Source organism: Sinohyriopsis cumingii, chromosome 10, assembly GCF_028554795.1.
Source record: "Sinohyriopsis cumingii isolate HCF-2022 chromosome 10, ASM2855479v2, whole genome shotgun sequence".
NCBI classification, from domain to species: Eukaryota; Metazoa; Mollusca; class Bivalvia; order Unionida; family Unionidae; genus Sinohyriopsis; species Sinohyriopsis cumingii.
This window is the reverse complement of record NC_142970.1, coordinates 68,936,535-68,953,165: the sequence shown is the minus strand read 5'-3', so window position 1 is coordinate 68,953,165 and position 16,631 is coordinate 68,936,535. Positions and strand designations below refer to the sequence as shown.

Below are 16,631 nucleotides of genomic sequence, written 5' to 3'. Positions count from 1 at the left end.
CAAATTAAGAATAATGAATTATGGCCGAAAGATTTGTTAATGCCGAAACATTTCAATCATTGTTATAAAAACAAGTTCTATGCCCAAACTAAAATATTTATGCCATTTCGTATGTTATTACATAACACCTCATTCATACATTTCAGATACTGCTAACAGTACAATGGGGATGTAATTGAAAAGAACTTAGAATATACAGATTTGATTGGGTACATCCACAAACACCAATGATGTAGATGAAAATAACTAGACATTTTCCAGTATAATTGTGAAACACAGAAATATGGATGGAAAATTCTTAAGATTAAATGGCGATGTAATAGGACTTGATTTGTTAATACTGATGCCATATTTCTGTCTGAAAGAGAGAATAGCAATACCAATTTTCTTACCATGTCACTTTTCACAGAGTCCATTACAATATCTAGATTTGACACCTGAAAAAAAAAATCATAAGGAATGATATAATTCAAGAATGTGTTTGATTTAGTTGATAAGACTTTAGATAAACAAGTAAGTCCCTTCTGAATATCAAACTGCAGGAATAGTATATGGTAAAGTGAAGGGGAATAAACATTTACAAGCTGATAGAATGATTTTTCTTGGAATTTCAGCACTGAGTACGTTCGTTACTTATGCAGCAGTTCATGAAAAATTGGGGAACATAAAATATAGAGTAATATACATACATAGATCTAGCCACCTCAGCTCAATGTCACTTAAGTATGATTGCTAATTAAGGCAACTTGTTTGACCTTGGATGTGTCCCATCATAATGTTACAGCTGGATGTGTCCCATCATAATGTTAAAGGTCCGAGGTCTTGGATTTTTTAAAATATAAAATTGTATTTTCTTTAACAAAATTTTAGCTGTATCTTACTGATTTTACTCTTTTGGCCCATATATTGTATTCCTTTTTGAAATACCTAAACCTATTTGAAACAATATAGCCAATGATGTACTGTTGTGTCATTAACCTTTTACACAAATGTGATCTCTGTCATCCTTCTCTCACTTCATGAAGAGACTTTGGCAAAACTGCTTTATTATTAAATAGGCAAGAATTGCTTGTATAAAAATAGATGGACAAGACATTTACCACTCATAAATGTTTGATGGAGATGTAAATTTTAAAGCCCCACAGACCCCATAGACAACTGGCAGACCTGACCTGACAAAAATGTGTATTCCGATTAGTTAAATGTTCAGTTTCCAATTAACACTAGTGTTAATTTCTCTTCATCTTACCTGATCAGTGGCTTCAGCACCATTTTCTTTGTTACATATCATTGCATCACCAGGGAAAATGACTTTCGAAGCTCTGTATATTAAGTGCATTTGCCCATTAATAACAATAATTTCTCTGTACACATTAGCATTGTTAATGTTCTTCTGAATGCGGCAGCCAAACTGTCTTGATAATGTTGAGTCAATGCTACAATAAGCATCAAATGTGCTACAAATGATAAGGCAGTTCTTTTTAGTATGATATGAAAAAAAAGAGAAATAAATAAGAATATATTCAAGATGGCCATCATGGTTGTGGTTTTGGATATCACAACGGCATAATTTTCATTTAGGATCAAGTAGACATTATAAGAAATCTTTTACAGAAACACCCATGTCATTATAACCACTAAAGTGTGCAAAAAAGGTCACAATATCCAATCTTTTTTGTAAGAATGAGTTACTTTAATTTAGATGTGTCTAGGTAAATATTTTCACTAATGTATGCGTTTGAGGGAGTAATTAACAAATATGTGTTTTTACAAAATACAAAAGCCTTTGAGTTGGGTCAGAGTTGTCTTATATTTAAGCTAATTTTGTCCAGATGTATCTGCATAAAAACTTCATTGGAAAGCAGATAACAAGTTGTAAAATAATGTCTCCCTTAAAACTGTTGTAATGGACATAATCTATTCATGCCATCACCCGTAAGAATAAAATACATTAGCTATGGTAGCATACAAATATAGAAAATAGCTGGATTTCAATTAGTGCAGTGCATATGCCTCCAATTAAGAACACATAAAAGAACAAAACATAATAAAATAACTGATGTTTCTTTCAAAATAAAAAATACCAACAAACATAATCAAAGGGAGTATTCTATATTTTTAAGGTACCAAATGGGAAGGGGAGGTGTACATTGACAGGCTACTTCCAGCTGGTTTGTTCATCACATGTTACTTACTTAGATTATCAATGTTTATAGCACACGACCTGAAAAATAAAATATTAGGAAAAACAAAGCATCATGTCAGAAAAATATAAACATTTTTTTTATATACTCATCTTTATTAATACCAATGAAATATTTTAGTTTCAATGCCACTTTTAATAGTGACACATATGGATATAAGCAAACTGATGATAATACATTAAAAAAATAAATTATATACTTTAATGATTATAATAATGATGAAATAGAGTTTTGGGGTCAATATTACAAATGGAGGCATAAGACAGAATTAGTAAAAAAAAAAAAATGTTGAGTTTTATTATATTTATTTGAATAAAGTATTTCATTTCACAAGCTTTACTATATTTATTTGCATAAAGTATTTCATTTCACAATCATGAAAAGAATCAATCCCGTCCCAGGAAAAAACCCATTTAAATCCAAGATATTGATGGAGTAAAGTATAAAAATGTTTATCATAATACTTATCTGACAGTGCTATGGATGGAACGGCATCTGATTCAATGTTTCTTCAACCAACATCTGCAATAAAGGAGCACTGATTGTAATTGAATTTAAAAATAATGAAAGCCAGTATGCAATATGCTAATGTGACTGAAAAATATAAATAGCCACTAAGTAAAAAGTACATCCTTTCATGTGCAGACAATCTTAAACACTATGCTGTAAGTAAGACAAATACATAAATTTGACATTTAACATTATATAAAAAAAATGAACAGTAAAAGTTGTTGTTGTTGTTGTTATAGTAGGGTTTAACGCCATTTTTCAGCACGCGATAGGCTATACATGGCGGCCAGTATTAATGGTGGAGGAAGAACCCAGGAAAACCCCGGAAAGAACCACCGACCCACGAGAAGCTACTGGCAAGCTTTCTCACATATCCACATTGGCTGATCCGAGAATCGAACCCACTCAGACAGAGGTGAGATGGCAGTGATCCGTAACGAAGAGCGCTTTAGACCACTAGGGCACTCGGGGCCCCAACAGTAAAAGTAGTCCAGTTATTATGCACATCATACAAAGTGTGCACAGCACGAATTTTTGGGTTCATGCTTCATTGAATATTAAAAAATAAATGGCCAATTCTTATAATTAAATTCAACTGCATAAATAAATAGACTCATATTTTTTTAACATTCTTTTATTTATTCATATTTTGAATTTCACTCATTAAGGCACAATAATTACAGAACAGTGAATCCCAGTGATATATTTACAACTAATCAGAGAAAGTTTTCAAGCTCACTGGCTTTTATAAATTATCTAATACTACACCTAACAAGTGACTGCATAGCTCAGATGGTTACAGCTGTGTCAATAATACGAATGTCCTGGGTTTGAGTCCCCCTGTAATCAGATTATTGTTTTCTTCATTTTAATATAAAGACTAAATTTTAAATTTCCATATTTTAATGGTATAATGATTTCAAATAACTGATTAATACACACACAAACCGAAGAATTTCTCATGGTACCATCATGTCTTAACAAGATATGTAAGCAGATGATGCTTATTTTTTCTTTTAAAGTTTATATTACTTGTAGCATTAGCAAAGACATCTCTTTTTTTATAAACAATGTCCAGCGCTCTTAATTAAAATCTTATGTAAGAAATATGACTTAATCATCCCATATTCTAAATATAGTCTTCAATCATCATTATGTACAGAAAAATAGTACAGGCAGGCATGGCTTAAAAAAAGTTGGGTTCATATGGGTATGAACGAAACAAAATTAAAAAGGGATTTTTTACTTTTAAAACATTGTATATAATATATTCTATGTACTTGAAGTGATGGGCTAAACCAGCTAAGTTAGATGCAGATTAAATTATTCATGTACTGGACAAAAACCTGTCTCAATTGCATGCACAAATTGATTTTGGAACTTTATTTACTTTTGTGCATGTGTCTGATTTGGATTTTTAAAATGGCTTTAACAATTTTTCAGTCATATCACTATGATGTCAGCAGTGTGGCAATTTATAGTGATGTCTAGCACTGGGGCATCATGCCGCAAACATGTGGAATCATGTCCCACCTAGTCACATTAACCTGTTAATGCTAAGCGCCAACCCAGCCAGCTGCTAATACCGTTTTTTGAACAAGTCATTGGTAGGCCTGGACCAGGGTTGTAACCCACAACTTACTGCATCTAACACAGATGTCACAACCACTTAGATTACTGGAGTGGTTCAATGTAAAACAAAATTTAACCCTGGGGTTCAAAAAGTACAAGCATAGTCAAGAAAAATAGGGATGGTCAGCCAAACATATTTTTATATTTTTTGTGGCAAATCTATTGCAAGAAATATTACTGATTACAAGCATTTGTCTTAAATGTAAATAATGTATGAATTTATTTCATTATCTTTTCAAATAAACATCACCAAATTTACATATATGTAAACACTGATTAAGATATTTAGAAGCGAGTCAAAGTCAAGTTGACAGTAATTACTTTTCATGTTACTGGTTAAATGTTAATGCTTCCCTGAATATCACATAAATAAAAAAAAGTAAAGTAACTTTAAAAATGGCTGTCTATGTAGTAATATAACAAGTAAATATTATGTAAAAAAAGCTGTTACATAAAAACATGTAAATACCATAGTATCCCTTTTAATTTTATTAAGACTGTTATTCTATGCAAAGTCTTTGAATGTAAACTTTAATGCTCATTTACTGTTTTTCTGCTTCAATTACCATCACTTTATTTAAAACTCCAAAACTACCGGTGAGTGTAAAAGCATATAAGTATGCAAAGTCTCCATGTCATTAAAAACATTATTATTAACTAAAAGAGTTCAAATAATGTATGTTAACCTAATGAATACATGTAAAATTACCTAAATACACACAACATTATATAAGATGGAGAAGAAAGAAATAAAAAACAGACCTCATTATGAATCAGATTTAAGTATTCTGAATCCTGGTGGGTCCTTCTTCTGAGTCACCCATTCAATTATTACATAATCATTAGCAGCAATCATACCATAGACCGAGCTGTGGAAATGGAAATAATAATAATAATCATAATAATACTTTTCAATATGGATATCATTTGTAAGTGTACAAATGTATCATGTTCATATGCAGTGTATTTTAGCCATAAGACTTAAAAGAGCAGTGTAGAAGCTATACATTATAAATAATTTTAAATGATAAGAGTACATAGATTACAGTAATGTAATTGCAAATTAATAAAAATGCTGAATCAGGTAGCGCTTAAAAGATTTCTAAACTAACATTTGAGACAATAACTGTAGTATATACATGAAACCACACGCCTTCACACCATAGTATATCCTAATTTCACTGTTGTTGATAAAACATTACTGCAGCTATGCACTGATGGCAAAATTAAAGCATAAAAGTCAATAAATGAATAAGCTAGACCCTTCTTTCCAACCAAATCGGCACAGCCAAGAACATATATGATGCTATGCATGAAATGTGGATGCATCTATTTTTAGAATGAGGGACTTTCCTAATAATTTTGATATATGTGTTACAAAAGGCTTGACACATGGTTCCGGCAGGAGAAAGACATTATCCTTCATCTTACAAGTGTCTCATTTTGTCATCACTGTATTTCTCAAAATAAACATTGGAAAACCTAAGGAATAATTTTCAACAAGTTTTAGTTATAAATATTTAGTTTTAAAGGACAAATAGCAGGCTTGAAGGATTTTTCTTCGCTAGCAAAGACAATGGTCTAAAAGAATAAAAACCAAGTCAATCACCTACTAAAATTAGTCAGATAGTGTTATTTGATTGGCTGAATGATAGGAATAATGCCACTGAGGCATGCTATCGGGCAAAGTGGGTGACTAAGTTGCCTAAAAAAATGTAAACTTTACCTTCTTCTGTTAGGAAAACGACTTCGCCTGTGATTTTTTACAGGTACATTGATGATCATCCTTTTTGAGATGCTCTCTTCACTTAGACGGGTTAGTTCCAGTGTTATAGCTCAGTGCAAAGTGAAGGCATCAAGCCATCAAATAGCTGGTGTTGATATCAATTATGCCAACAAACAAATTCTTACAGATTCACAGGCATGTGGGTTTTTTAAAGGTGCTTTACCGTTAATCATTTCATGAGTAAGTTTCTATCATTTGATGATAAAAAACATACAAACTTGTGTTGTGAAACTTAAACTTAGTAAACAGCAATTTGTGTTTTAAGAATAAAATTGGTAACTTGAACATTTTAACTGCTGCATGTACAGTATTATCTTCAAAAATCATTTTGGAACTCTTAAGTGAACCTGTCATGTGGAATCAATGGTGGACATCGATGTGTCGGGGAAGTACCACTTTGTTAGACTGTCTCTTTTTGTAAACCACTGGGCAAATATATTCAGGAAAATATACAATTCATAGAAAGCAGTCTAAATATTATTGTATTGAATACTTAGCTTTATCATGCAATTATGTCTGTCTGAAACACATCGGACAATGCTCTATGTTGTGGAATTCAAGAGATGAAGTATGGTCAAGCTTGTTTTCTAAGTTCACGAATTTCTGTGAAAAAAAAAAAAAAAAAGCAAAGCAAATATTATTGAACTAATTCCTAATATAGACAAATAATTAAACTTTACATTTGCAATCATATCAAAGGACTGTCGTAACCATAACAAAGTTATAAAGTGAGCGGTTACATTAAGAAAACCCCTCTTTCTATAGATACTAAAATAGGTGACTTGCATGTCGGCTATGACGATTCATTTGAAAAAAGGATCTAGTTCATTCACATACTGAATTTATTTCTTCAATGTGTTGTCTATGAACAGTTACGGTAAAGTTTTATCAGGACAAAGAAATTTGGACGAACAGTATGATCTGAAAGATGTGTGTATTTACTCTAATGTACATGGTACACGGGTTGTTTCAAACAAGTTTAGAAATCTTTTTAAATGCCATTTTATAATGAACTTTCAGAAAGTAATAGTAAAAAAATCATGATTATGGGTAGTTGATTAGCATTGGTACTAACTTGAAATTACAATATTGTAATCTAGTTACTCAGATAAAATTCATTACAATGTATAACTTCTGTTGTTTTCTTTTTAAGTCATATTGCCAAAGTATAGTTATAGATGATAGTTTATAAACATGCACCAAATGTATTTATAAATGAAACAGAACTTTAAAAATTTTCTTCTTCACAATAAAGTATTGCTAAAAAAAAACAATGATAAATGCAGATATGCATACTGGGAGAAAGATTGCATAATTCAAATAAGAGAATAAAACACATCCACACACCCATATATATATATATATATATATATATATATATATATATATATATATATATATATATATATATATATATTGTGCGTGACTCGCTCTGCTCCCACTTCTCCCTGTTCGTGTCCCACTTCTCCCTGTTCAGCTCTCACTTATCCTGTTTCTGTCCAAAAGGAAAAGTCCATTCTCCCTAAAATTCAAGTTTAGCTTGACAACTGGAGATAACTCACAAAATGTTCTACATGAAAATAAATTATTGCTTAAAACCAATGTTAAATCTAAATATGCATACTGGGAGATAGAGGGCATAATTAACATAAGAGAACGATAACAACACACAAAAGCAGATACAGTAGAACCTGTCTTGAAAGACAATCCCATCTATCAAACAATAATGGTCTCTCAAGATATGTGGTCTCTCATAACAGGTCAAAACACTATAATCAATAAAACTGTACATGGAGATCCTAGTTTCTCAAAACAGATTTTCTCTCATAGCAGTAGTCTCTCAAGACAAGTTTTACTGTATACATATATATATATATATATATATATATATATATATATATATATATATATATATATATATATATATTGCATCTTTTGCTTTGCTCCCACTTCTCCCTGTTCAGCTCTCACTTCTCCCTGTTTAGCTCCCACTTCTCCCTCTTATGTCCAAAAGAAGAAGTCACGTATCCCTAAAATTCAAGTCTAACTTGACCCGTGTCATGTTGAAATTATCAATAACCAGCCACTTGCTAGTTTTGTTAAAATAATCAACTGATAGGATTGCATGATTATGGTTTTAGTATTTATCTACATATTAATAGTAATGTTATTCATTAAATATGGCATGCTTCACTGCTTTCTTTTGCATTGTATTATTATCAATGTCAGAAATCAATCTTCACCTTACAGGGCTTCTTGAATTCCAATTGTAGCATTATTTCCTACATTTCTGACTTACATAATTATATTCTATGTTTAATCTTTATCACATAATATTTTGACAAATGCATTCTATGAATTGTATATTTTTCCTTAAGTTATCTGCCCATTAGGCAAAAAAGGAATTAAATTAAGTAAAAAATACCCCAAGACAATCTAATCAAGATGTACTTCCTAGATACAGCGATATCTGCCCTTATTGCCACATGACAGGTTGTTTTTGTTGTAAGGTTTAATGCCATTTTTCAGCACATGATAGGCTATACATGGCAGCCAGTATTAATGGTGGAGGAAAATCCCAGGAAAACCCCGGAAACAACCACCGATCCGCGAGAAGCAAATGGCAAGCTTTCTCACATACCCACATTAGCTGAAGCCACATGACAGGTTTATTTACTGTGTCAAACTGATTTTATGAAGAACACGGCAGTTAAAATAACTCCAAACAATCCGAGAGCCCTTTGCTAATTTTGAAACAAATTTTTATATACATATAGATGTTAATTTGGAAACAAAAACTGCTATCTTTTCAGTAAAATATAACTTGTGGAAATCAGACCATGATAACTTACTCTAGGTGGGGTTTATGGTCAGTGTATTGCAGCACATGCCTGTGATTGTGCCAGTCTTTGATTGTTGGCGCAACTGATATCAACACCATTTATCTGATATATGCAATGCTTATTGCCTTGAGGTATGATGCAACAAGACAACTACACAGGAAATACCTGGCTAAGTAGAGGAAGCACATCTACAGTCAGACACTACTGTCACTTGATGTAAAGTTGAACAATCACAGGGCAAAGTTGTTTTTGCTTGACTAAAAGAAAAAGCTGAACTTACCATTTTTTTTTATACTTAGTCACCCACTTCGCCTGGTAGCATGGGTCCTGAATTATGCAAAAATCTTCCTAAGGTGGAAGACTCAACTAATGGAGCCCTAGTAAGTTGCTGAATATGAATAATTTAACAGACTCTTTAAAGAACTTTACAATGAAAATGCAGCATTTTGTATGTGTGACCAAGGTTTTGTCATGGAAATTAAATATCACTTTTTGGGAGACAACCAAATTGTAAACTTGCTTAGAATATGGAATGTTCCTGGTCTAGATTTAGGGTGGTCACATGCACTAGGCAGTACTAAAATGTACGATGAATCACCTGATATTTATGTTTTGGTTGCAACAGACCACAAATATCATGTTATATTGTAGGACTGGGGCACCAGGCTATTCTTTATTTCAAGTACTTGCTGTTTATGTAATAATTATTACTACACAATTTTTATAATTACTCTATATTAAGATTTTTCCAATAAATTTTACCAAAGGACCATTTTAATGGCAAAAATTCTAAATTCTATGAACCAGGCTCTATTCTCAAAACTGCAAAAATCTCTGCTTTTGAAACAAGTTTTTGAACAATCCGACAAGACATGTGGAGGTATGCATGCTAAAATCTAATTGTTATTATCTGCAGATACCCAATGGTTGACACCAATACCTTAGTTAAAAAAGTGCCCATTCCTAGAAAAAGGTGCCACACTACTTATTTAAAAAGTTAAATAACTGACCCTAATCTGAATATTTTTCTTCTCTCAGGACAATGGAAATGAATACGAACAAAATATCGAAATTAAAGCCCTATATTTTTTTATATATCATACATATGCTATTATATATCCTATTAAAAATGAGATTCAAAAGCATCTTCTGACTGATTTTCGCGAACGCTGATAGCTAAGAGTGTATACCTTATGGCCAAAATTGTGTGCCATTGACAAACCATTCAAGGCATTACAGGAGTACTTTTTGTTTTTATGTTCTCACTAGATCGCTATTTTAATCTCCAGAAAAGTCAGCCTCAATTTGCTTTTGGAAATGTCATGCTGTTCTTCTTAATTTTGTTTTTAAATAATATCGTAATGTATACTCTAACGCTGTATTATCGCGGGCTCTATATTATCGTGGCAAATGGGATTTCCCAATTAATTTTGGACACGCACTGTCTAGCAGTTGTTTACATATGTAAAGCTGTAGCCAGTAAGGATGCAAATATCGTACAGCACAATATCCTCTAAAATGTCTACATTTTTTATAAGTTTACAATGAAAAAGAATGAATATCACTTTTTTGTAAAGTTCATTCATTTATGTTTATCATCATATAGAAAACTCCAGTCAAACTTGCTATACCAGCATTGGCTTTGATTATGAATTATATTCAGTGTATTGTCTGATGTTTGACGAGTATAGGTCATATACTGCTTGTGTCATACATGTCCTTACAAGGTTAAGCTTGGAATTTCATTCCATGGTAGCCAATATGGACCAAAATTTACAAAATGTTACTTATGATCATACTTCTCGTATATAAATAAGAATATAATAGTTAAATGTTCTTGAAATCAGTAATATTTCAATAATACTATTAATAATAGTTGTTATATATTCACATTTCATTGCCCACATTGCATTTAAAATTCATATACTCAGTAAAGTTAAATAATAATTGCTTTTAATTTGTAATTTTGTTATTCATGGAATTACAGTTGAATTACATGTGTGCTTGATTGTATTATTGGATCCTTTCATTTATGTTGGAAATATTATGCCTGTACAAGCGGGGACATTTATTTTCATTGGTAAGAGGTATTGTATATTTATTATAATACCTGCGTGCTACCATACGTAAATTAGGCTAATGCCGCGATAATGTAGAGTTGTTCCCTCATGGTAGGTTAATCTGGGTCAGTCACCATATGATGTTATATTTACATTTACGAGCTTCGATTGACAAAGCATTCTTATAGGAATAGAAAGAGGAAAGTCACTGAAACTTTATAAATAATAAGTAAGCAGCAATAGCAAAACAGTTTTTATACCACCGATAAGAACATAAGTACCGCGATAATACAGCGTTCCAGGCTATACTGTAACTATCATCAATGCTCTTCAACGGCGTAAAAAGGATGACCTATATATATCATTTTACAGTACAAAGACACCCAATTTGAAAAGCAATTCTTGCAAGTCAAGAGTCTCATGAATAAAACACAGTATGGGCAAAAGTCATTACTTAAATCATTGAGAAAAACACTATAAAGTGATACTTACAATGACCAATGATCCCTTGCTAATACCGTCAAAGTAACAGCTAAATGGAAAACTATTTTACGAAAAGAACTTAAAAGTTGTAATAATAATTGAAATTAAACGTACACAAATTGCATATATTAAAACTTTAATAAATTGTATTATAAGTTAATGCAAAATATAATAAAAATGTGATATACGCTTCATTAATGTCTTTCATCTAACTAATAGTCAATAAATTCGTTTCGTTTATTTATATATTTATAGTTAACAAAACAGTACTTGAAGAGAACACCAAATATTGCGGTTTCTTCTACTGCATTTCAAAAAGTTGAGTGTGTTATGAGTTGTCATTGAATTTGATCTTAAAGAAAAGCCATTACAAAGTGTTAATTACTATTTTAAATCATTTCATTAAATATCCTAAAAATATTACTTGACTTTGATAAAAGTGGAAGCATTTTTTAAAATGTCGCCTTAATGGTTATTTAGTGACGGTGGGGCTAAACACAACTTTAACACACGTATACATTTTTGCATAACAATATTTAATAACTAGATGTATATCTTAAGTAAAAAACATTAAATATTAGTTAAAGGCGATATTATAATACTTATATGAAATTCTGTATGTGAAAAAATTATAGAGGTAATGTACAGCACGAGAGCAAACATTAAGGTGACACAAATTTGGTCACCCTAATGCTACTGTCGCCATAATGACTACCCAGTGACAATGAACTGTCGCCGTAATGACGGTTTCGCTGTAACACACACACACACACACACACACACACACACACACAGACACATGCATATTCAGTTGGAGTTACCACACACTGAAGGTTATGTTGTTCATCCATCACCCCAATTCTTAATCGAAACAACGATACAAACACTTGATCCAGGGTCTCTGAGATCGAAAAATGTAGTTGATCTTAGAAGCAACTACCAAAACACATGTAAAGATACATCAAAAGATATTTATAAATATAGCATCATTGCCAGTCTATCGATATCAGTGTATACATTCACAAAACATCAAATAAAATTGTGTAAGTAAAAGTTGTAAAATTGTAAGTTACTCGGTGAAAGAATTAAATACATGTCAGGCTAGAATGAGTATATTTGGTGTCAGGTGTTGTTTCTTGTTCTCATTTTCTGTAAGAAGACACTTTTGCGAGGTGTGCATGATAATCAACTAGCTGAACTAGAAAGCACGCTCACTCTCCTATATCCATCGTCTCGTGAATTTGTAGAGAATCTAGGCTCAAGCCAAGTGCCTTTAGTACATATTCAATAGGAGTTACCACACACTGAAGGTCATGTTGTTCATCCAGCAGTCCAATCGCTAAACCAATGCATGTCAGATTGTTCTCCTCGTCAATCATGAAAACAACAGATCCAGAATCTCCAAGGTCGAAAAATGTGGTTGATCCATGTTTCTCGACAATATATTGCCCCATCATTACTACCTTGCTCTTGCTATGTAGTTCAAGTTCAGAGTCGTGCACTTTCACCATAGCGCCATCAAGAAGCATCGACCCCTTTGTAAGGCCTGTAGTCCTTCCATGCTTGATGACTCTTTTCCCTTCTACTTTCTTAAAGTCTAGCGGATATTTAGTGCTCTGAAATTTGAACACTGGGGGATTTTGTGGGTCAAATCCTGCAAATGAATAAGATATAAGCATGAAGTTTAGTTCTAAGGATTATAATAATACAGCGGTACATTATTTAATAACAAGTGAGAAATATCTTAGAAATGAAAAGTGATCAGGTATAAGTTCCTAATAAAGCTGTTTTTTTTATGAAATATTATTTCAACATTATAGGTGTAGCTCTTTATTGGTTTGAACAACGATGATATACTACTTCCATCGAATCCATAATCATGTTTTTATAATGTGAAAGTTTTCTTTGACGTTTATTGTTTGTCTTTGTCTCTGTATTATAATTTTACATTTGACAAAGGCTCAGCAAGAGTTAATATAAAAACACTGCTAAATGTTCATTAGTAAACGTATGAGCAAAGTGATGCAATTGACGACATATCAGTGACATTAAAAGCATTAGGTAGACAAGGGACAGTAATGTGAATATATTGTAAGACAAACTCTAGACAGGAAACAATGGATAATATTATTGTTTTCTACGGAATTCATAACTTACCCGCTTTTTTCAAGTCAGTTAATGGAATAAACGGAAAATTGTTCACATCCGCGTCTCTGTTTGTTACTTTTACTAATGCAGCATCTACTCCAACGTATTTGGTGAGGCCGTTTGATGGATCATGAAAATGTGGATTGAAAATATATCTAAGGACCCTTCTACAGCATGCCTCTTGAAAACTCTTTCTTTGGTTTGGCAAAAGTTCTCCTTCGGCCGGTTGTAGGACATCGGGTCCATTGCACACAATAAAATGTTCTTTAGCCTTAAGATCACTTGGTTTAACAACATGTGCACAGGTCAAGAAACCTTTTTCTACTTCATTTACCTGAACAAAAGGCCCAAGGGTTCCAGCTACTGCATCATTACTCTGTATGCCAATACTGATTCCCATGCATAGTATTTTATGCCAGTCCGTTTTTCCTTTCATACATTTTCGAAAGATACCCTCACGGACATCTACCTTGATAGATTTATCTCCCACTTGGAGGGACTTTGGAAATGAATCTTCACCATATGGCTTAAAACCTTTTACACGACAGTAAAGGACAACCACCTGGCAGTCTAGTAGCCCTTCACTGCTCGATATATCAAAGGGACTACCACTAATGGCTTCAAGATTACTGTGTTTTCTGAAAAGATTATCTCCATGCTTCTCGATTGCTTGCTGTATAAATGATGCATCCCAATAAGTGATCCTTTCGATCTTTTGGAGTTTTCTTGTCAGAGGAAATTCTATACTTCTTTCTAGTTTCTCAGAGTCTTTGTAATATATTTCAATGCCGAAATATGATTTAAGTCTTTCTTTCAATGGCGCCTTGTGAAGGCAGATGAAACAGGTTTGTCCTGTCTCAATATTAGTACCAGGCCATACAATAAAGTTTCCGTCTTTGTTGATTCCCAGTAGCTGTCTTGACAATTGATGCGACAGGTGGATAAGAGCATGTTTCTTTAGTTGTGAATCGTGATCATCGTGGATGAGGTTCCATATAGCAAAGTCTACATTTTGTTGATGAATCGGTGAGACATATTTAACGTCCTGATTTCTTCGTACCGAAGAGCGTAAACACTGGTACCCCAAAAGATAGATATCGCCTGAAATAAAAGTAGGAACCTAATGAAACCAGGAGCAAATATATCGTCAATAAGCTAGTAATAATACTGAAGCAGTCTTGGTATACGAGAACTCGTGCTAACGATCCTACCGGGTCAAAACCTAATAGATTAGTGGTATATGCACCCGACTATAAACAGGACTAACCGCGACGTAGATCATGAAACAGCATATATTCAGTCGCCTCATGGTTATTTCTAGATACTGTTTGAATGTAGGTGTAACCATTATTTCATTATCTACTTGGGTTTCAAAACATTTGGACGATTTGCTGCATAATTACATCTGCTGTTTACACTGACATTCATGTGCTTATACCAATTTCTCCGAGAAAAGCAAATCAATAATATATCTTGAAGAAATATACATGAAACTAACACTGAAGAACCAAACATATGTCTATCTGTCCAGCGTGTGTCTCCCTCCCTCCCTATCACTCTCCCTCTCTCTCTAGCGTATCTATATTCTAACCGGTGTGAGAAATATCATTCCTTTGAAGCAGACATTAAACCAGCACCGCCATTATCCCATCACCTACCTCTCAACCACCCTCATTGATTCCTCTAGGCATATTCCATAATTGATAGCACAATGTCAACGGTGTATGTTTGGACATGTGGCTATAAGAAGGGGAATTATATGGAATCACACATATAACCAAACATGTTACTTACAGTTCAATCTTGCATGAAATAAATTATTTAGGGATCACAAGTTGTAGTGAGCTGAAAAGTAATCTTTAATGTTAATAAGTATCTACCAAATCAAATCGAATTATTAACCATTTATGACGTAACTTGTCATCTTGTCCAAAAAATGCACAATAATTATCTTTCAAGGACTTCGTTAGACATAGTCTAAAAGTTGGTTGTGATGCATCCAGTTATGGTTATATCCCTGAAAGTGTGACCTACATAATGGATATTTTGTCTAGGAAACCATTAGACCAATTTAGGCAGAAAAATAGACTAATGTGTTTCAGCTAAATGTACAAGAAACAAAGCAAAGATACGCTGCTACAATTTAATCAAACGAGGTGGAGCCAGTACAAATCAACAAGATTATTATTATCTAGTACCATAAGCACGTCCCCTGCGGATCCGGGGTTGTAGAATTGGCCCGACGTGCCTCGCTACGTGTCGTAAAAGGCGAAATTGGCCTTAGAAATTGGCGACTTCAGGGTCAATCAAAGGTAATTTTATCAACAGAGTATGGCATCTGTGTATCCGTGGCACTTGAAAAGTGTCCCCTTGTTGGGCTCCTTGGTGGGCAGGGAGCACAGGTGCTGAATTTTAATCTAGCCAAAATGGAAAATTCCAAAAAAAATCAAAACAAGCGTACGAAACCTTTATCTGACTCTGATGATGAACCATGTAGTGTGGAGTCATTTCCACGCTTCATGGTCATACAATCTAAAGATGCCACAAAATCCCTTGCTTCACTCTTTCCGTTTGTGATAGAGAAAACTGTAACAGGATTGATTGGTACGCCAAAAGATGAAATCGGGTTGCCTTCTTGTGGAGTGTGAGCGACGAGGTCAGACAGACAATATCAAGAAAATGAAAAGTTTCTTTGATATTACAGTGACCTCTCCCCCTGCGGGTCCGGGGTTGTAGAATTGGCCCGATGTGCCTCGCTACGTGTCGTAAAAGGCGACTAAGTAGAGGCAACCTGTTTGCCGTGGGTTGCGTCCCGTGTCGGAGGAGGAAAGGATCCTGGTAGTTGAGCAGAGGCTTTCCCTGCAATACACTACTTTGGCCTCTACTTCTCTTAGACGGGTGGTCGGGATAGGTCTGGTTCCGACAAATCGGCTGGTCACGACGAGCCCTAGGAAGTCTTTATTTA

The 16,631-nt window shown here is 33.5% G+C and overlaps 1 protein-coding gene across 1 annotated transcript in view; it reads right to left on the bottom strand.

Annotated features, from left to right (window-relative positions):
* Positions 1-12,469: 12,469 nt before the first annotated feature.
* LOC149790349 (uncharacterized) overlaps positions 12,470-16,631 on the bottom strand; it is a 145,256-nt gene continuing 141,094 nt past the window's right edge. The window contains exons 10-11 of the mRNA XM_089972393.1: positions 13,676-14,767; positions 12,470-13,172 (exon numbers count right to left, since the gene is read on the bottom strand). Coding sequence (XP_089828519.1) covers positions 12,730-13,172; positions 13,676-14,767 — 1,535 coding nt within the window. The 3' untranslated portion in view covers positions 12,470-12,729. The remainder of the gene's footprint in view (positions 13,173-13,675; positions 14,768-16,631) is intronic.